The sequence below is a fragment of the Topomyia yanbarensis genome, chromosome 1 (genome assembly GCF_030247195.1).
Source record: "Topomyia yanbarensis strain Yona2022 chromosome 1, ASM3024719v1, whole genome shotgun sequence".
Lineage (NCBI taxonomy): Eukaryota > Metazoa > Arthropoda > Insecta > Diptera > Culicidae > Topomyia > Topomyia yanbarensis.
The window spans coordinates 3305282-3328597 of record NC_080670.1 but is presented as its reverse complement, the minus strand read 5'-3'; the positions used below and the strand labels follow the sequence as shown (position 1 = coordinate 3328597).

The 23316-nt window shown below is 39.2% G+C and overlaps 1 protein-coding gene across 6 annotated transcripts in view; it reads right to left on the bottom strand.

Annotated features, from left to right (window-relative positions):
- LOC131676615 (mucin-5AC) overlaps positions 1–23316 on the bottom strand; it is a 71259-nt gene that overhangs the window by 16712 nt on the left and 31231 nt on the right. Inside the window, exon 1 of one of the 6 annotated variants that reach the window (XM_058955784.1) lies at positions 4091–4498. The exons of the other annotated variants lie outside the window; for them this stretch is intronic. Coding sequence (XP_058811767.1) covers positions 4091–4234 — 144 coding nt within the window. The 5' untranslated portion in view covers positions 4235–4498. Of the gene's footprint in view, positions 1–4090; positions 4499–23316 lie in introns of those variants that run through there. 6 annotated transcript variants of the gene reach the window in all.

Here is a 23316-nt window from a genome sequence, read left to right as displayed (position 1 = left end):
CTGTGTGCTAATGCGCGATATTTTGACAAGGTTGTATATTATTTAATTTTTTAATCCAATGATATCAAAAATCTTTTGGTTTATCTATTGGAATCTATTCTTAGAAGTATTTCGGGGCGATTTGTGCAAAAAATTTGAAAATTTATCGTGAGATGGCTGAATTATATGCGTTTAAAATTGGACCACTTTTCGTTACATGCCATTTTTGTAGAATTTGCAGAGTGCACCCCCATATCGAAAACAAAGACGTAGTCCTACGTCAAAAATCCTTGATCGAGGATCAATCCTTGCGCTCAAGGATCCTTGATTATAAAATTTAAGGCTCTTTTCATGTATCTCAGGTATTCTTGATCTTAGAACTCAATGATACTGGAACTCTTGGATCCATCATCTGAAAAGTCAAGCATCCTGATCCTGAAACACTAGTATTCTTGATCCTAGAACTTGATGACTCTTAACCATGGAACTCAAGGATTCTTGATTTTAGAACTTAAGGATCCTGGAATATATGTATTCGTAATCCTCGAACTCAAGGATCCTTGATAGTAGTACTCACGGATTCTAGATCCTGTAATTCAAAGATCATGATTCTTGAACTCTCTAAAACTTTCTCTGTCACAAAAAGTCAAATGACTATAGTCTAAAAATGAAAAATCCTACCAAAAAAATGTAGGAGTGATTTTTACAAAATTGGTCAAATTTGTGAATAAAAATATTAAAAAAAATTGTTCATCGACTCCTACACTGGAAAAATCGATTTTAAAAATTTAAGGTCGATTTACAAAAAACCCATCTTTGATTTGGATGAAATTTTGTTTCAATATAGGTAATTATGTTAAATTTAAGTTGGGAACTTTCAAGGAAAAAAGTTATTTAAAAAAAATTTCCTTGCCTGAACAGAATTTTTTTAGTGTATTTTTATGCATGGTCCATAGCCCACAGACCAAAACCCAGAATCACAAGGAGAGAATCCAGATTCTATAGCCCAGAGTCCCGAGGAGAGACCAGAGTCGCGAGTCCTTAACATAAATACTGAGGCGAGTCTAGAGTCCAGAATCCAGAGTTCAGTGCCGAGAACGCAGAGTCCAGAGTCTATTGCGCAGCGATCAGAACCCAGAGTTCCGAAGACAGAGCTCAGAGTCCAGAATGCAGAGTTGCGAGTGCAGAGTCCTGAGCCCAGAGTTCAAAACCTAGAGTCCAGAAATCAGAGTCTAGAATTTATATCCCAAAATACTGAGCCCAGAGTCCTTAGCACATAATCCAGAGCCCAAAGTCCAGAGCCCCTTGCTTAATATAGTAAGACCAGAGTTTAGAGACCAGATTCCACAGCTCAGAGTCCAGAGTTCAGATTGGATAATTCAGAACCCAGAGTCCCGAGAAGAGAGCCCAGAGTCTAGAATCCCGAGTACAGAGTGCATAGTCCAGAATTTAGAGTCCAGAGTCCACAGTTCAAAGTCCAAAGTCCAGATTAAAGACGCAGAGCCCATAGCTCAGAGACCACAGTCTACAGTCCAGAGTTCACAGCACAAAATCTCGAGGCGAGAGCTCAGAATCCAGAGTGCTGAGAACAGAGTCTGGAATCCTGGGTCCAGAGTCCTCAACCCAAATTACTGTGGCCAGAGTCCAGAGATCAGAATCCAGAGCCCGAAGTACTTAACCCAAACTACTGAGGCAAGAGTTCAGACTCCAGAGCACAGAGCCAGGGGCCAGAATCCAGAGTCTATAACACAAAATCTCGAGGCGAGAGTTCAGAACCTAGCGTGAAGAGTGCAGCATCCAGAGTTCAAAGTCCAGAATCTAGAGCTCAGAGTCCAGAGATGACAATCCTGAGACTAGAGTTCAAAGTCCAGAGACCAGAATCCTCAACCCAAAATATTGAGCCCTGTGTTCCGAGTTCAGAGGCCAGATCCCAGAGTCCAGAACACAGAGCCCAAAATCCAGAGTTACGAGAAGAGAGCAAAAATCTAAAAGTTCCGCACATTTCCTATATGTATTGCAATCCTAGCAAATTCACACCCCATCTACTATAGATCATTCGAAGCCGAAGGTGGAGAGCTATAGACAATCGAAATGCCACAGACAGCGACCAGAGCTCTCGAGACAGGCAGCCAGAGGATACAATTTCCGCCGCCTTCAGTCAAGCACCGATTGCTTTGATTGACGGTGATATATAAATTACGTATTCGCTTGGATGGTGTTAGCTAACCTGATGCCTTCGGGATCAGGCTACTGCGATTGATGTGCGTAGGTGTGGGGATGAGCAACTGTCAAATCGTTACGGTGCGCTTTCGAGGTTATGATACAATTTTGTCTTTTCTCAATATTTTTTCCGGTCGCTCCGTTGATCTCAGTCTTCTTTTTTTCCCCGTATCCACGTAGAAATCCAATAAAAACGAAATTGGTCGACTGCTCATTCAAGTTTTCCTTCTTACTGCTAGTAGTCAGAGCGCAAGTAATGAGCATCGTCGGTGGAATCATGCGACGGGAAGGGAATTTGCTTACAAATGAGATTTCGAAATCCAATACCAGAATCCTTGGTCTTTCGTCATTGTAACTCTAAAAGTGCCGCTATCGATGAAAAAACAGGTACAGAGGGAAACCGAGTTTACTTTTTGGCCACCCTCGTAAAAGCAACGGGATGGAAATTTAAAAATTCCACTCGAATGCATTTCGAAGAGATTGTGTGGAGAAGTAAGCGGGGTCGATGGAAGCCAATTCAAAGTTTTTCGACTTGTGCTCGGTGCATCGTCATCCGTTTGCACTGCAAACGTGGTATGGTATGTTGCACTGAGATGAATTCCAAAAATGAAAGCAACGACTTGACTTGAGACGAGCTTTATTGCCAAATCGATATTAGTCGGACACTGTTGAAACGCTGTTTCAAGAAACTGGTGGAAACGTTTGATTGTAGATTAAGAAACGCTTCAGAACTTTTAATTCTTAATTCTGCTTAAGGTGGTTCCGATCTGTCATGCAATCCAATCCAAAATACATCCTTTGTGGCATCGGAAAAATGCAATTGAGCGAATCGAATCGATTTTAGTGCTCTTTTTCTAGCGAAGACTTTTCTATCCAATACCCTATCTGTTCGCTACTGTTGGGATGGATCAGCACTTTTAACACTCACCAACATAAGTAAGTATATCGAAATGCGGAAACAGGATAAAGGAAGAGAGTTGATCCGGACGTAGCTAGAATTTGGATGACGGTAGAAAAAAAAAACTTGCGAAGAAACCGGGCATTGATTTCATCGCTTCACTGTTGACTAGAGCTAATAATGGTGGTCTTTTTTCATTTCCTTTGTATCAACGTCCGTTGATGGTTGCAAATATTTGACTGCTGGAAACGGTTTTGAAGGAGCGGTGCAGATCTGTTCAGCTCTTCTCAGATTAGGGTGAAGTGCCTATTTTCACCATACTAAGGAGGGCACCTCACTGATTCATTAATTATTCGGCCTACAAACAATGGAATGCGTACAAATTGGCATCAACAGCTTTGCTTCGTTGTTAAGTACTAAGATAATAACATACATGCGCTGAAAACAGTGAAATTCTCGTGTTTGAGCGCAACGAAAACACGAATCGAGTGCCCCTATTGTTGCGCTACCATTTGGCTCAATGCGTTAAACAAAGATGGCAGACACTGCTCTAACCAACGGCTTCAAATGGGTAGCGTGATAATAGAAACATAGCGATAATGGGCTCATCACCCTATGTACATTATTTGTTCTCTGCTGTTTGATGACGGGTTAAGTTTTTGATTATCCTGTCGTTTTGTTAAGAGAAGCTGAAGTTTTTCTACCATGATACAAGAGTTAACCTATCAACGAAGTCCTTGACATCCAGAGTTATTGATTTTAGCTTCCAACGGACGAGCAACAATGCAACAAAGCAACTACAAAAGCAAAGGAATACGGTCATGCATGAATTATTCAATGCACTTATCAGAAATCAATAACCTTCGTAAACTTGAAAAACGTAACCACCGGTACCACTGTCAGCGCCATCTGCCGTTTGGCACACAGCCATTAAATTCTCCCACCGCCGTAGACCACCCCAGTAAACACCATTCTCTCTATATGAATACTTACATCAAAACTTCCACCGATCGGTCCGACCCGGTTCAGAGCTTTCAGCAGACTGCGCCCGGTCCAGGAATCATCTAAACTAACACTGACCGCACCGGGGGCCACGGTTCCGCGACTCAGTAACGAGGATGCACTACTGTTCTTCATGAATGGTTGTGAAGAAAAAATCGCAACGCGATACCACACAAGTAGGCCATTTGCAGCACTCTACGTGTCCCGTCACGTATCGTTCGCATACGCCGATTGACTGTCAACTAGTGTCCTGCTGGCTGACTGGCAGGTCAGACTTGACCGACAGGATATTGACAAACACACAAATGGTCCATTATTATTATGATTATTACTTATGTGTCGCGAGACTAGAATAGACTATCTGCGTGTGTGTAGAACCATTTGCTTCGACTAACTAATTGACAGGTGGAAGTCTTTACACGACGTGCTTGTATGGAAATTACATGGATTGCTACGATTTCCACCCGTAGAAACAGCGCAGTGTGAGGAGGTTATGTTTGAGTTCGTCACCATCAGCCTAGAAGCCATCATCACCGCAGTACCGCACAGGGATTTTTGGTCCTATAGGTTACCTGTTGTACGGTATAGTGCACGGTTTTCATTCAGGTGTTGTTTTAGGGACAGTGTACTTGCCTGTCGCTGTCATCGCCCTTGTTTTTCGCCCCTCCCCTTCCCGCCCGCCTCAGCGGAATGATGGCCGATGCCGTTTAAAACGGATTTCATGTTGCTTCAGGGACTAGAGTGACAGAGCTTATTGTTACACCGCACAGAGGGGGAAACCCCCTTTGGAGGGATGAAGCGAAATGTTGAGTGCTTAGCTGGTAGAGAATAAATTTGAATGAATGATGTATTAGATGCTAATGATGATTGGGATTGGTTGGGGTATGACAAATAAGCTGTTTGTGCTTAATTTTGACCTTGTGGTCATAGTCCAAATTCAGTGCATAGGACTTGGATGGTTTGAATCTGCGGAGTTCAAGCTATCGGTGGCGTGGTCAGGAATTTTACTTCGATCGAACGTGTTGATTGTGTAAAAAATGATCCAATATTGGTTTAGATTGCAAGAGCTATTGTTTCGTACGTTCCTAAAATTGTGTTATGGCTGGGTTGCGAACTATCCATTTCTCATGCTAGATTCATACCAGAACTGTTTAATATCATCAAATGTGCGGTTTTTCTTCTTACGGAGACAAATTGAAATAAACCAAATTTATGCATGAACAGTAAATAGAGTTGAGGACCCCTTATACAACTCATTGAAGATGACACTATTTCTCGTCGCCAGCATTATCATTGAACATCAATAGTAAGGAAAATTGAATATATAAACAGAAAAATTGAGATCTTTGTTTAGTATTTTCCCGTTCAGAATTTTACAATAGCACTTACCCTACAAACAATCAAGAAACAATAAATATTATAGTTATTACTCTTTCAACATTGTTCGACGCAGAGTTCCCGCAGTAGATTTACAATAACATTTCATGTAACAATCAATTTTACTGTTCAACAAAAAATTGATACAGCAAATTTACATTGAATTTTACTGTTTTCGAGAAAAAAATGTATGGAAAAAAATCGATTTTTTTATTGTTAAGATACATAACCACCCCCTTTTTACATTTCTTATAAAAGAAATGTATAGAATTCGCTCAAACTTTCAAGATTTCTTCCGAGGCCCGGAGGGCCGAGTCTTATATACCACTCGACTCAGCTCGACGATTTGGGACAATGTCTGTGTGTGTGTGTCTGTGTGTGTGTGTATGTAACGGACAAATTCTCATTCGTGTTTCTCAGCAATGGCTGAACCGATCTTATCCAAACCAATTTTAAATGAAAGTACTAAAAAACAGTAAGAACGCTATTAATTTGTTGTTGATTCTGATGTTTGGTTTCCAAGATATGAATGTTTGAATGTGTAAAAATGGCGTTTTTTGCAGTTTTTTTAAATTATCTGCCGAAATTGACAATATAGATTACCATTTCATATGTTTTTAGACAGCTTTATCGAATACCTTTCGAACAAGCTATAGATTGTTGAAATCGGACTAATATCAAAAGAGATATTTAACATTAAATGCGGACGAAAGATTTTTATCATTTCCCATTGCCAGAAATATGACCAAAACATGTAATCTATTATTAACGCCAAAACGGCTTATTTTAAGTCAATAGTATCTTCGGAGAATTTAATGGAGGCAATATGCCCTTTCTTTTGGTATTATGCTTTTGCTGATTAATCCCCCTATGAGTGAGATATTTTCATAAATTTTCTTGGAAGTGATTATATCGAAATGATACCTTCAGCAAATTTGTAGCTTTTACTTTTGCGAATAACTTTACTGAAGACTTATAATATCTATTTTGAATACTTTAAAAATTATTGCTTGTTGTTTGTTGATTACTCTTTGTCGCCTAATTATTGTTCAATATAGTAATAATCCATTGAAATAAGCCAAACATTATTTCGATAAATCGAATTTTGTATTTCATTTTTCTATCTACAACCGCTAGAAATAATCACCGAACACTTCCAAGTTGTCTGGAAGGAACTTGATAACTTGTCAGTGCAAAAATGTTCATTTGTGCGAACCTTCTGACTGCAATTTTTCTAACTTATGACCATCGGTTCGATCTGAAACATATCGGAAAATGAAAAGCGAAATAAATAACTCCAAGCAACGGCGTAGTCAAGAGAAGGTTTTGGAGTTTAATACCATACAACCCCCCCCCCCCCCCACCACACCCAAAAAAATATTGGATTGAAGTTGAAAATTTATTTAAGACTGATTTAATTCAATATTACAATAACAATTATCTGATCCGTAGATTGATAACCTGTTGTTGTAAACATCATGAGGACTTTTGATAAATTGTCGGAATGGGGTCCTGATATGTAACTGATCTATTGGTCTTGCTTTCACAGTTGTCTGATTGTATCAATATCAAATTCCTGCCTGAAAACATTCCAACAGAAAATTCCAGAGTTCCGTAATCAATCATAATCCTCAGATTTATTTTCAAATTGATCTCGTTTTTGTAGAGATGTACTGTAACAAGGGTCTTTATTTAATAGGAAGCGAAGTTAAAATTGATTTAATGTCTATGAAACATAGAACTGCTCACCACAAAATGCATAAATTTCAACATTTGCTAAAAATGTTTTTGCCTTTCTCATTCACTCTAAAATTCGTCGATCTAATCCCGACCGGGAGGGCCGAGTGTCATATGCTAATCGACTCAGTTCGTCGAGATCGGAAAATGTCTGTGTACGTATGTATGTATGTGGGAAAAAATGTGACCTCTGTTAATCAGAGATGGCTGGATCGATTTGCACAAAGTTAGTCTCAAATGAAAGGTACAACCTTCCCATCGGCTGCTATTGAATTTTTTATTCATTGGACTTCCGGTTCCGGAGTTATGAGTTGAAGAGTGCAATCACACAGCAAATTCCCATATAAACTGAAATGAAAAATTTTCAAAATCAAATTTGTATTTTTGATGCCCCCTCTCGCAGGTTGATGGGATTGACGGTATTGTAAACATCATCAAGCCACAATATATTCAATAGAGTTATCTAAATATAAGGACCTTCGCTCTTTTTAGTTTTTATTTGCACCAAGTTCTACTACTAGAGGTTAATTAGTTCTCATGGTAATATTCCACCAAACATTATGACTACTGAGGATTTGATTTATATAAGAAGCCCGCTTCAAGATGTTGATTACAATACGCCTCGATAGTGGTGTGTCGAGGAGGCCGGGAGGGCTGATATGAGCCTTTTGTCTGTTCTATACCTTTCCTCTATTCACCAGCTCATAACCAACAATCAACCAGTAACAAATAGATAATTGAGAAAGGATGTGCTATGTGTGGTGATTGGCTATTCAAGTATTAGTAGTGTTTGAAGTACTAATGTATGTCTCATGTGATGATCATAACTTCAGCTGTATCTTGTACCTATCTAATCTATTACGTCTCTCATATATTGTCTTTTATTTCTTCTTTTCGAGTCCTATACTGCCATTCTACACCCGCCTTCAGCTGGGTCAACAAAGATGGTGATAGTGAACGTCTTAACACTCACACATTCTCAAACGCGGTCTCAGCGGGAACCTACAAAAATGCCATCGTGCACGCGATTACGAATCGGTCATGTCCGAAAGTCTATCCTTGATCCTAGAAGCCTAGGTCCATGCCTTCAGCTGGACCATTTAAGAAAATACGCCCATACCTATTAGACAACACGTCTCATGGCGACATGACCGGGAACCCTATCGATATAAACGATCCCACTCTCTGCCAGAATTCAAACCGCGCACTGAAAATTTAATATCAGACTCACGGTTCGCGCAACCATTCAAGAACATACGTTACAAAATCACGTCAGCGCACAAACGTTAGAGCCCCTCGCGATTTTCCAAGCAACATACGAACTCGCAAACATGATTACACCCCGGTGATAAGGTGAAAATCTCAGCACTCATAAACTTACCAACACGATCTCAAGTGTCAACCTACAAACTCCCGCGCTCGCGCCATCATGAATCGGGATCGTCCGGAAGTATCTATCCTCGGTACAAACAATCTAGGTCCTTGTTAATTATTAAAAAAATAATAAAATTGAAAAATAACTACCATATCCACTAGACAAAACGTTCCATGGCGACATGGCCGGAAACTCTAGTGATATGGGGTAACTCTCTCCCTGTCAGAATGTGATCCGTACACCGAAAACTAAAGATCAGAATGACGGTCCGCGAATATATAAATCACCGCAGGGTTTCAAAATCGAATTTATACACGCGAAGTCACATACACGCGAGCACACGGGACAAACACGTCAACATACGAACGCTTAAGCCCTTCGCGATCATCTACGCACACCTATGCCCGCGATCGCGTAAACTTGATAACACTGCGGCAATTGTGTGAACGTTTTAGTACTTACGAAGTTACAAACGCGATCTCAAACGCCAACCCGCAAATGCGCGATCATGAATCGGTCACGTCCGGAAATCTTTAACCTTCATTCTAGCAATTTAGGTCTATACATTCAGTTGGACCAATCAAAAAAAAAATAAAGCTCATATCCAGAGCTGCCAGATCATTTGTTAAAAAATCTGTATTGTCTCATTGAAAAATCTGTATTCGTCTGTATTGAATGAAATAAGGGAAGTTTTATAATTTGAAGAGTTATAATGTGAATTATAACTTTACTTCAAAGTATAGTGTAAAGATAATATTCCTGTATAACTATAAATGAGAATTTTAAGAACTATTTTTGAAATGAGATCATCATAACTACCTGCATCTGCACGATAATGATTTGCTTTACAACGGTAGCTGCAAAAACTGTTAAAGAAATGGTCACACAAGAATTGGTTTCCGATTAGATTAAAAAAAATCGATATAAATCTGTTTATTCTTTTGAAAATCTGTGCTAAATCTGTATTCTGTACCAAATCTGTATTGGCATTTAAAAATCTGTATTATACGGATAAATCTGTATAAATGGCAGCTTTGCTCATATCCACTAGACCACGCGTTCTACGACGACATGATTGGGAACTCTAATGATATGGAAGAACCCACTTCCTTCTGGAATCTGAACCGTACACAAAAAATTAAGTATCAGATTCACGGTCTGCGCGCGATTATTCTAGAACACACGCGAATATGCGAAAGGCACACGGTTATGAAATAGAATTTATGCACGCGAAGTTACACGTTAGCACACGCGACATACAAACGCACACGCGATCGAGCACATTAACGTACAAATGTTCGAGCCCTTCGCGATGATACACGCGATTCCCTACGCCCGCACATGCCTGAACCGTACAATGAATATCACATTCAGAATCACGGCCCGCTACAATTGGCCTATTGCAGTGTTTTATTGGGCGACATTGCCTGTCTCGTCTGCAAATTGTAGTATGTGATTCTGACGGGGAGCCCTTCCGAGAACCTAGCTCTACAGCTCCAGTAGGACAACTCTCGAAAAAAAAAAAAAAAAAAAAATCAAATTTGTATTTTTGATGCCAAATGAAAAAATAACGTTTGACCAAAATTGATTTTTTTGGACTTTGGTACTTTTTTGCTCTGTTACTATTTTCTGAAAAATTAATTCTGCATAATTTTAAAACTTCAAAAATTACGGTTTCGGAAATATGCCGTTTAGACATTAAGATCGATTTTCACCAAACCCCCACCAATTGTAGAAGTGGTATTGTAAAAAAACGTAAGGGCGATACTTCAATGCTGATAGGTGGGACCGAAAAAGTAAACAATCGCCAAAGGGACTATATACTATATATACAATCATTTTGTCAATTTCAATAGCAAACACAAATTTTAATTTAATAATTTCAAATACTTCATGAAGTTTTGGGTTTCGATCACTGAATCATGCAATCTAGGATGTAAAAAACACAATAGTTCTTAAATAGGAAATAAAACCAAGTCTGGAAATATGCACTGTTGGTTTTCTTTGAATGGTGTTTTTTTTCAAGAAAAAGCGTTGATTTCTTAATTCTCAGTCGCGTTGGAAATTTGAGTAAAGTATAAACTTCAAATCGATTAAAAAAAAATCGATTTTTTTGGCTCAGTACAATATACATAACCCCTTTAGGAAAATCAGTTTTCGCACCACAATGCATTGATTGAGGAATTTAGATATTTTATTAACAGAGCATTAGCAATAATTCGTCTGTATGTCTATTTTATGGGCCATTTTTTCGCCTTCCCATTGATTTGGTTTGAGATTTCTAGCACTGATGTTGTCCTATGCTGATTTGAGCGATTCTCTGAGTCCTGCCACTATCCCATGTAGTAGGGTGATGAGCCTATTTTCACCATACTAAACAAGGTGCCTCACTAATACGGTCATTTCTTGCCTTACAATCAATGGAATGCGTAAAAATGGACATCAACCGCTTCGCTTCGTTGTTAAGAACCAATATAATAACACAAATGCGTTGAAAACAGTAAAACTCTCGTGTTTGCGCACAATGAAAACTCGAATCGAGTGCCCCTATTGTTGCGCTACCATTTGACTCAATGCGTTGAACAAAGATGGCAGACACTGCTCTAGCCAACGGCTTCAAATGGGTAGGGTGATAATAGAAACATGGCGCAAATAGGCTCATCACCCTATGTGTTATCAAAAACATCGCGAAGCATCAAGTTCTAAATGTTCTCAAACGATATAATATCCGAAGAGAGTGATAAGAGTTATAAGAAATGTCTCATCACACTGTTAGGTGGATTAAAAGCGTTTTTACTGTAAAAGTTGACCTTACATTGAAATTTACTGTAGAAACGGTAAAGTTTACTGTTTTTGTATTGTAGCGTAACACTAGAATTCATTGTAAATTATTGTAAAATTACTGTACTGTCACAATAGAATTCGTGGTTTTGTTATTGTACATTTCTATTCCGGTTTCCTCGTTTGTGTACGGAATGATTGATGGGCCGCATTTTACCGCCCTGAAATAAAGGGTCAGTCGGGCGTATTACTGAACCAGATGAGTAGCAGAAGCCCTACCTACATTATAAATATGACGAGTTAAAGTTATTCGTTACTTTTTACTCATATAACATTCAATAGAGACCTTTAGACCGATGACATGCTTATGCGATGCGGAAGCGATAAGTGAAGCGAATGCGTTTGAACTATATGGAGTGTGCGTGTAGTAGGCGAAGAGTCCAGAGAACCCTTAAAAGAAGGATTCAAGACTCCATGATGCTACGAATACAGGTCAAGACTTCATAAATCCTAGCAGCAGCAATTCATGATACCAATATTTTCACTTAAAATTGTTAAATATAGGAATTAAGCAGTACAATCATTGAAGAACTGTATCCAATCCAATAATTAAGGATTCCAGAAAACATGAGACTAACAATTCACGACCCAACAATCCTAGCATTCATGAATATGAAAATCTTGGTGCCTTGACTCCAGAAATACATGTATCCAAGAATATATAAATCTTTCAATCCAACAGTATAGGATCCTAGAACAAGTATCCTGAATCCAAGAGCGAAAGCTTACAGCAATTCTTATATCAAGAATGCAGAAAACAAGGAATTTAAGTATCAAAAACTTTAGGAAATCATAAAACCGAGAATTCAAGAACCCTGGAATCCAAGACTCCGAGAATGCAAGTATCCAGAAATGCCTAAATCCATGAATTAAAGACTCCAGACTCCACAAACGTAATTTTGTCACTAGGTGGCGCTAGTGTGCTCATGAAGTTGAGTATTTTATCTTGTTCTATCTGGGTTCTCTATCGGCCTACATAGTTCATGTCTTCAGCAAAGTTGTTGTAATAATTAATTGTGAATTATTCAAATCAAGTGATTCTGATTATCTTGAAAGGTCGTTGCTTCAGTTTAATGTATAACAAGGCAAATGCCGTGAGGATGATAATTACTTTAACTCGGAATTCTGCTACCACAGGGCATTTGTGAAATAATCAACTTTTAAACTTGTTATATCCAGTGTTTCAAAGATGACGTAAGAAAAGAAGTACATTTTAAGATGAACTAATAAAATCGAAACATTTGGTTTGGCTTAGCAAGCCAATGCAAGGTGAACTATGCTATATTTCTCTTTAGTGGAGAACAACTTAGCTAAAAACTTTTTTCTCCATTAGGGAGAAAATTGTTTAAAGCCATCTTTGCGCGTGAAGTGCACAAAACCTATAATTAAATTATTTATGGAATTTGCGTTTTGACTTCGTCTAATTAGAATCCGACACTAATTTCATACATTTTCAAACTATTCCAACCTGTTTACGTGATAATAATTAGTTTTTTACTTCCAAGATTTTCAGGACTGGTTCAACTTTTGCATTTGAAATATTTCACAAACACACAAGCACCATGTAGTGACAGAGTCAACTCTAATAGTCTTATTTGTAATAATAATTTATGTCACCTGTACGCTAACATAATGCCTTTCTACATTACTTCGCTGGTGATATGAGTTTCACTAGATAATATTAGTTCTAAAATGCAGTGTCACATATACGCTAGCGCTACGAAACGGTAAAGTTTAAAATCGAAATGATTGTAATCCACATGGGCCTGATCTCATGAACAACTTTTCTGAAGATACAACATTTGTCGAAATGCAACAAGTTAAAATGTACTTACTTAATATCTATATTGGTACCACATAATGACAGAGTTTCGAACCAAACAAAAAATTATGAATTTCGCTGTACACCAGAGCAACGTAGGGGAAGAATTCCGTACTAAACAGCTTGCTATCCACTCGACCTTGGTTTTATAATCGACTTTGCTGAAGATGTCGACTTTCTAGACAGTCAACATCAAATAATAATCCAAGTTCAATGTGCCCTAGTTCGTATGTATGTACACTAGTGCCACGCAGTGAGAGAGTTCCGAATAGAAACATAACATTCACGTGGTATAGCCCTCTAAAAATTTCGATGAGGTCGCATAACCATCAGAGAAATATGTACAACCATGTATTATTTCACATATACACTAGCGCCACATTGCGGCAGAGCTCTGAGATAATATGCTTTTGAACGATTTTTCTGAGGATACGAACCTTCTAGGATGTTAAAAAAACGAACTGGTACAAGTTGAAGAGAACAAATTCACATGTACAGTAGCGCCATGAAGTAACAATGTTCCAAACTAAAATGACTGCAGTCTATTTGAGATAACATTTTCCCCTCACGAGAAACGACCCCATCTGCAAATCCAAACACTTCATACCCCCGTTTAGTTAATGATTTGAATAGCTCGTCTACAACTAATGACCATAATAAGGGTGACAGAACTTCGCCTTGAGGGCATCCCTTATTTGTTTTCATAGTCAGTGTCGTGTTTCCAAGCGTATATTTGCTCCTAGCTCAAACTTAACATAGCATTGAACTGTAAACATTGAAAAGCTGCAAGTGCGATTTCTTTTGTTTCAAGTTTTCTAGTCTTCCAACCAACTTGTGTAATGAATCTATTGTTGATTTGTTGCTTTGATATGCAAATTGAAATTTGCTCAGCCAAGAGTATTTCACGTACTCTGCTTTAATGTGTAAGTGAATTATTTTCTTCATTATTTTTAGAAATATGGAGATTAGGCTAATAGGTCCAAAAAATTTGGGAACTGATTAATCGTGCTGTTGATATGAATATTACCCTTACTTGTCTCTAACTTTTGAAGGTATATGATTTAGTATTAGACTTGCCCTAAATCGCCGATAATCGATTTCACCTTTGCGTGAACAGTTCACTTCACATCCCTGACTTATAGTATTGCAGGAAGGGATTCATACTGACGAGTTCGTCCCAATACTTCCCAGACTCCGTTAGGGATTGAGAGTATTGAACCATAGTAGGGTTTGCATGAAACTTGGCAATTGGAATTATTTGTTTGGTAGGTTTTAACCACCGGAACATGTGGTTCGTAGTACATTTCACACTACACGGCTTATCTAGGCTGCTCAAAGAAAGAAGTTGACATTGGGTATCAGCTTGCATAGACGGCCAAACAGGCCTCATTAATTGAAGTTTAATAAATGTAGATTCCAGAAACCTAAGGCTCCAATATTCCAAGTTTAAAAAGCCATGAGTCAAAGAGCTTAAAAATCCAAGAACCATGTAATCCAAGACTTCAGGAATTTAAGCATTCATAAATCCAATTCTTTTTAACAAAAACACCTAGTTTGACCGTCATTCGATAATGTAGCTAAATGATGCGCAATTGTTCCCTACAATGATGTGGGCTTTAAGTCACCCGCCCAACAGCCGCGATTGTCGCGCAAATATGGTCGTCATTCTGCGCTCAGTTTTTTTAAGCTCCAAATATGGCGTTGATCATCTTCGCCTGCCGAACTCTACTTCCATCCGTAGTCATAGAAACCAGCAAGCGGTTATTTCAGTATATAGAATAAAAATTAAAGCGAACAACAGAACGATTAACGTAAATCGTCGCAACGCCTTCTGTTTTGTTTTTATTGACACTCGAGTGAGCTCGTTCACGCCTGCTGCGACACGAAACCGGCGTATCCAGTTAGATCAGTGGTTGCTTTGTGATGTGACCGATGTGACATCAGTTCCGATTTTGATTGAGAATCACTGCTCGAAAACAAAACATTTCTTAGAATTCCGTAGAAAAAAATAATATGAGCTCCATCAACAAAGTTGCTAACTCGCTTTAAAACTTTTTTTAAGCTCCGCAAACAAAGTTGTTAACACGGTAGGATAACTTTCCACCATGAACGATTATGAGCATCATGACTGCCTTTCGGGTTTCTGATGTTAATTCAGGGAAGCGACCTATGGAAATCAAATTAGCAAAAGTAAGCAGTTGTAATGACAACTTTCCTAGAATTGTGTAGATTATAATCATCCGGCGAAAATGGCGGCTTGGCAAAAACGTGTCTTCTGTGAATTTTACGTGCTGCTACTACAACCTGTGCTGTTGTTGGCAACCGTTCACGGGAGGCGTCGCTGGAAATGACACTCAAATCCATTGGAGGGGAAATGTTTGCTGTTCGCAGAACAGCGGTACATGCACTGCCTACTAGGTTTTTACAATTTTTCCGAGTTGATTTTTTTTTTTCGTTTGGAAGATGGGTTTTCGATGAAACGCAGGTTTTTTTTTGTTCGCAAATATTAGTTTGATGTTAAAATTTTCCATTCAGTTTGCATAGTGTACTGCGTAGTGAATTAATTTTTTTTTTCATTGTATTCGAAACACGTTTGAACTTCGCAATGGGAACAGCATTTACATTCTGAAGTCAGAAGTTTCTGAAGAATGGAATCTTTACTACCTCAATGGTGTTTATCGAATTGCAAATCTGTTCGTCTTGCCCTCCGTTGGCTTCCGTGAAACAAACCACCCCAGTTGCCAAGTTACGAATGGGATGATACCTATTACGTGCTATAATGATGTCCGATGTTTTGAACTACAGATTCGACTGCCCGACGTTTTTCAACGAAAAGAAAGCCCCCCGCAACAGTGTCTTTCTACGAATACCTCTCAACTGTACTCACTACGGAATCAACGGTTTCGTTATTGGCGATTCTACGTTGAAACCGCTCGCAGATAGCGCTGGAAGGAAAGTGTTGCTGATTTTATTTTATTCTGTCATAGTGCATATATTTTCTGTAAACATTGGTAAAAAATGACTTTTAAACACCAAATTACCGATCAATTTGTTGATAATTGTTTATGAAAATGGAGGAAAATCATCGTTTTATCAGATGATGAGTAAACATCTTGCGAAAAGAGTGTAAAACATAGTGGTTTCTAATATTATTCGCAGAGCTATATGCGCGCTGTTTCGAAATGTAATTTGTTGAGCACCGTAGCCGCCGCAACAGCATTTCCCGTTCGTCCTAAGTTAAGCTAAACCTTCATGAGATGGTGTAAATTCATGAAACTCTCCAGATCACGCGAGGAAATAATATATCCGGCTAATAGGAAAGTGTCAGCTTTGTATCATGCACAGCCGATCCTTCTCTCCGATAGTCTTCACTGAATCTCCTACGTAGTTCAAAATATAAAGGAGTTTGACATTGGTGCTGATTGGGTCTCGGTTTCGAGTTGGAACTTTATTTATGGAACGATTTTTTATAACCACAATAATACCCCGATTACATTTCGAAGAAATGTATGAGTCAAATAGTTGCAAATGGCTGTACTTTCAGAATAATTGCAAATAAAACTAAATTTCTTACTCGTTTCATTCATATTTTGGTAGTGGTTAGTTTTTTCCGAGAAGATAATGAAGATTTTGTTGTAAGCTACGACTCACTTACGGGTGAAAAAAAGCAAATTGTATCACTTTGCCAGTTCATGAGCTGAATCATAGGTGTCGCATGACTAATTTTGGTTTTGCCGCAAATCGCCAATTGGTTTGCAGAAAACGTCCTCCGGATTTGTTTTTCGCTTACCAGGTCGCAACCTACATTTACAGCTTTTTAGAATATGTGCTTAGGAACTACCATTATAACTTTATATCACAGAGTAACAGACATAACACTCGATAACAATCCTTCGCTCGCTTTAACGGTCATTTTAAATATATTTGTAGTTGGGACTGTGGCCACATTTGCAATTATGGCGCCACTGAACAAGCACATGGGGGATAAACCACTAGTGAAAAATTGTTCCCGAACCTGAGGGGTAACCCACTAGCAAATGAGTGTTTGGGACTGTGAATAAAAGGTGGAGCTAGTGTTCTGGGAAAAATGGCGGATCGATATTTTTTGAGGAAATTCCCTTATTGTGTTTTGTCTGTTAGTCTGTGTTTACATGTCCGTTGATTGCCATTATAAACAATAAAATGCTAATAGATGTAGAAAGGCTATCCTAGGGCAAGAACTCTAATAACTGCGTAGTAGGCTAGAGAAAATGTCATCCTGACGAATAGCATTTTTCATTCGTGTTTACCAATTTCACCAAAGAGACGTTGATTTTTCATTGTTGTAGACAATGATATTATTTTTTTTGCGGTGATCCAACTAGTTAAAAACCTGTTTTAATCCACCTAGAGGTGCAATTGTGCCTTTCTCATTTCCCCAAACTATGATTTAATAGCTGGTTCGTACAATATAACATTATGGAAATGTCTTTCATTCTTGTTACACTTGGTAAGTATATATAAGAGCACCTTTTTGCATTCATCGCGGTATCGGTTTGAATCGGAGTTTTCTATGTGATCGCACTCCACAACCCGTAACTCCGGAGCCGGAAGTCGGATGGAGATGGAATTTAATATCAGTTTCCGGGGACGCAACACCTTTCATTTGAGACTAAGTTGATCAAATCGATCTAGCCATTTTCGAGAAACCAATATAACCGTTATTCTGAATTTGGATGCTTTCGGATCCGTCGATGGTGGCCAGTGTGGCCAAAGAGACTTTAAATGACTGTTGGGGACCTAGATCTACAAATTCAACAGTTGTGTTTACATTTTGGAAAAAATTTCACCTTTTTACATTCATCGCAGAATTCGTTAGAATCGGGATTTTCTGCGTGATCGTACGTATCACCCTATAATTCAGGAACCAGAACTCGGATCCACACAAAATTCAACAGCAGCTGATGGACCTTCCATTTAAAATCAAGTTTGTCAAAATCGGTTCAGAAAATTCCGAGAAACTGATGTGGACAAATCAACAAATTTTGTTTTGTAACCATACTCTTCAACTCGTAATCCGGAACAAGATGTCGGTTGAAAATGAAATTCAATAGCAACCTATGAGAATAGTATACCTTTCATTTGAATCTTAGTTTGTAAAAATCGGTTCAACCATCTCCGAGAAACCGATGTGGACATTTTGTTAACAAATCAGCACATACGGCTAGACCGATTCGACTAAACTTGGCCTCAAATGAAAAGTATTGCGTCCACGTAAATGGCTATTTAATTTCATCCCGATCCGACTTCCGGTTCTGGAGTTATAGGTTGTGGCGTGCGATCACATAGCAAATTGTGATTCAAACCGATACTCCGATGAAAGCAAAAAAGGTAAAAATTTCGCTAAAATGTCTCTCAAACAACTTAAATTTGCTGTTCTAGGTCACCGACGGCCAACCAAACTTTCGTTCACTACATTGACCACCATAGACGGTTCCGGAAGTGCCCGGGAAAAGCGGCCATCTTTCAAAATTTACGAACTCACATCAGTTTCCCGGAAACGGTTGGGCCGATTTTCACAAACTTAGTCCCAAATGATAGCTATAATATCCCCACAGATGTTTATAACATTTCGTAAGGATCGCTTATATGGGGCCGGAAATATAGACTAAATCGTCCGGTCACATAAGAAATTCCCATATCAACACATACATACATACATACATACATACATACATACATACATACATACATACATACATACATACATACATACATACATACACACAGATATTTTGCGATCTCGGCGAACTGAGTCGAATGTTATATGAGACTCGGCCCTCCGGGCCTCGGTTAGAAAGTCGGTTTTTGAAGCAATTGCATAACTTTTCTATATCAGAAAGGCAAAAGAATAATATTTAATTAGTTTAATCAGCATGGGTTCAATGTTGTCTTCATGTGATTATAATTTGAAATGTTGGTGGAATGGGTTTGAAAGTGGAGGGAATGGGGGGTTAGTAGAGTGGGAGTGGAGGATGCGTCAGAAATCCTTCGTCTTATTTTGGTATACAGGGTGGATGAAGGAAATGCGGGCGTGAGGGTGGTCCAAGGGGACGGTAGTGATGAAGGAGGGAGATATAAGGGCAAGGCGAGGGGGGGGGGGCAGAGGGGCTCTGATGCAATACTCAGCTGCATATTTTGCCTTCCATTTGAGACTTGGTTTGAGAAAATCGGTTCAGTCATCACCGAAGAACCGATGTGACTTTAATTGTGGAATATGCCCGGAATTCCGGACTACTGGAATCGTCGATAGTGGACAATATATTCAAAGAATGTTTGATTGGCAATCAGTGATCTAGATCTGCGATTAGAAGTAATTTGGTGACTATTTCAATAGTTTTTAACCTCTGAGGTATTACGATTGTACCGATTTATATTCCAGTGTATTCTTACTAACACCCCTGTAACTCCGGAAGCAAGAGTCAGAACCGAATGAAATTCAGCAGCAGTCAATGGTATTACTGTATCTTTCATTTGAAATCAAGTTTGTAAAAATCGGTAGAGAATTCGTTGGAGAATGGGTGTGATATTAGCTCAGGAACTTGGCGGGTTCCCCGGGGGCGTCATGAACTGTCATAGGTGGCCAACGTGGTCAAAGCTGCTTTGATTGATCATTAGTGATCTAGACCCGCAAACTAGAGTAATGTTACATCAATTTTAATATGTTTTACATCATTGGAACATCATGGTGGTACCGGTTTATATGGGAATTTGCTGTGTGACCGCACTCTTCAACCCGTAACTCCGGAACCGGAAGTCGGATCAACTAAAAATTCAATAGCAGCTTATGGGAGCGTTATACCTTTCAGATGAAACTAAGCTTGCGAAAATCGGTTCAGCCATCTCTGAGAAAATTGTGTGAGTTTAAATGACACACACACACATACACACACATACACACACACATACATACACACACAGACATTTGCCGATCTCGACGAACTGAATCGAATGGTATATGACACTCGGCCCTCCGGGCCTCGGTTAAAGAGTCGATTTTTACAGTGATTGCATAGCCTTTCTTTATATGAGAAAGGCAAAAAGTTGATAACCTACTGAACACGCAAAGAAAATTGCGTTGACTTGATTTATTGGGCATAGTACGAATGTTATGGGTTTCAAATCAATAGTAAAACTAGTGTTCGTAATTTGAAAAGTGATAGCTTTCACAGAACAACTAACCTGACAGTTAAAAAATACCAGATTCGTTCACTAGCAATACCCTTATTAGCATATTTTCTCAAGCGTCCCAAACTCCAATCAAGAACGGCATTCTACTGCTGAACCGAAACGGGCGAACAACAAGCGGAAACAAACTGCTCCCATCCATCCGTGTCATCCGTCCGACATAAATATTGTGACACTAATGTGAGTAGTAATTTGCCTTCGGAATGGCGTTTTGTTCTCTCTCGCCAGAACAACAGTTGACTATTATAGTAGGTACTTGGTCGCCATAGCCACCAACCGGGAACAAAAACAAAAAGTTGGCCCCGACTCCTGACGCGCCCGGCTTTGTGCTCCCATCAATCCCGCTCGGCTTGCAAAACCGGACTCCGAAAAGAAGAAAAAGGAACATCACGATGATGAAAGCTAGCAACCCCATCAGCCGGAAGTTGTTTACAACAATGGGGCTTCGGATTGTACCGGGCGTTCGGGAAAAGGATTGCATCTTTCATTGTTTCCTTTCGCAAGAGCAGCGGCAGCCGCAGCAGCCAGTGCCGTGATGGATTGGCATGGTGTTTTGGGGGATGTTGCGAAGGAGTGGAAGGATGGAACAGGACACGTACATAATGGAGATGTTACACAACGATAAATATGTCAGTTGTGCAATCTGCCGGGGGGATAGACAAAACTATGCTGCATATTTCACATAAGCTGGCAGATCGGAGTTGGCCTTGAGTTTCCGTCAAGTTTCCATTTGGTGGAAAAGTTTCCAACACACAACATAACCTATACAGTTTCGTAACGGTCTATTTGTTTAAGTGGAAAATCCTCGATAGAGAGAGAGAGAGAGAGAGAGAGAGAGAGAGAGAGAGAGAGAGAGAGAGAGTAGAAAAATATAGAGCTGGATTTATGAATTATTCTTCAAAAATATACCATTAATCGAACAAACCCCAGCAACGTGCGGAGGTTGAAGCTAATGTTTTATTTATTCTACTTGGACTCACATAGAGTTTTTCCGGTTCGTTCGTGGAATTGTTTATGAGTCGGTGGGTGCTGGGTAAATATTTGACGATGATTTGGTCATTAGTCATGATTTAGTTACATGGTTATATGCAGCTTAGGGAATTAGATTTCCGTTACAAGTTGCGCTTGATTTAGTCGACTTATTGCGGAAGAGTTCGCAAGTTATCCTGGTAATCTTATTTGACAAATTCATTTAGACATCATCAAGCGTCGTCTTACTTACAAAGCCGCAGTTCGTGCTGTTGAATGATACCAGCTGTTCAAACCATCTGCACACGACACTTGTAATAAGAGGGATAGAAAATGCGAAAAAGTAATGCTCAAGACTGTTTCCTTGCGAATCTGAAGAGACCCCTCTCTTGCACGGTTGGGGTAAACGGTTCCTTGTTTTTGATTTCCATAGATTCGATCGGTAGAATTATAAGAATTTGTTTTAAATTAAGTTTAAATCTGAAATTAGTGATATGCCGGATGATTGGTTTCTTTCAAGATTTACATAAAAATTGGTTCTGTAATCAAAATTGTAGTTTCACCTATTGAAATTTTATTCCTCGCCTAACAAGGGTCGCAAATGCAATTTCCAAACAAAAACCGCTTTGGTATTTGATTTCATTCAACTTAGATTTCATCCAATTCGCTTATCCGAACCGATAGTTTTCATCGCATCCTGTTCGTTATGGTCAAAATAACCCCAATTCAATCAAGCAATCAATTAAAGCTTTACACACATCTAGCAGGCGGTGTGTGATTCGACTCTCCAAGCATAGCTTCATATGGTAAGCTGACAGTCGGACGAGTAAACCACAACACATTATTAGCATCATGTTCGTCTGTCTAACCCTACTCCCATCCAAAGCTCGTGCGTCATAAACCCTCGAAGGCTCTTGCGGTATTTCACCGCAATTCTCATGGTGACTGACTGGTGTTGGTGACACTTTTTCATTGTGCCAGTGAAACCACAATCTTCTTTACGTTTGTCCTGGAGCAAACGCCTGTAATTTAATCCCGTTAATTCGGTGGTTCGAATTATTGAAATTAGGGTTTTTTTTTATTTTAAAGTTATTTAACTCTAGTTAAATGAACGACGGCTACCAAGGGTTAAAATGGACTGATTTGGGAAGGTGTTAAAATAACAAACTCAACGTCATATGATTTGGCACACTAGATAGGATAGCCGTGAAGATTCTGCGCAACTGGTAGGTTGTCGGTAGCAGCCTGGCACTCACCACCTGTTTGGCTAATTGTAGTTTGTCACATTAGGGCGACAGGGAGCTAAATCACAAACCTCGCATATATGCAAATTTCCTTCAATTATTATAATAAATATATTATAAATATTTTATAAATCTTCCAAACATCCAAAAAGACATCCATACTAACCACCCTAAATTACACATAATCTCTATGAACCGCACACACACACATCAAGTCATCCTTGATGCTGCTGCTGTGCCCCCGTAATGAGGAGGATGACGAGCTTGCTAACAACGGCTAGCCGTTGCCGGGACAAAACAACCGGGCTGTGGTGATGATGAATTTCACAGTTCTGCTTCGTCAGTATCCGAGAGGTGTTTGCTCCTTTCTCGAGAATGTTTAACTTAAAGGTCTATCCGCACTAGACCGATCCGATCCGATCCGACCCGACTTTTTCATCTTCGGATTCGCTCGGGTTGTTGATGTGATGGTGTTGGTAGCATGTCGGGCGTCCGACGCAAAAAAGAATCGTTGCCAACGATATTCCTCGAACAGACTCTCCGACTTTTTTCTGCTTCTCTACCGACCGGCTCGAACAGAGAGAGAGAGAACGTGTGAGGGAACCAAAGCAGGTAAAATGATTCT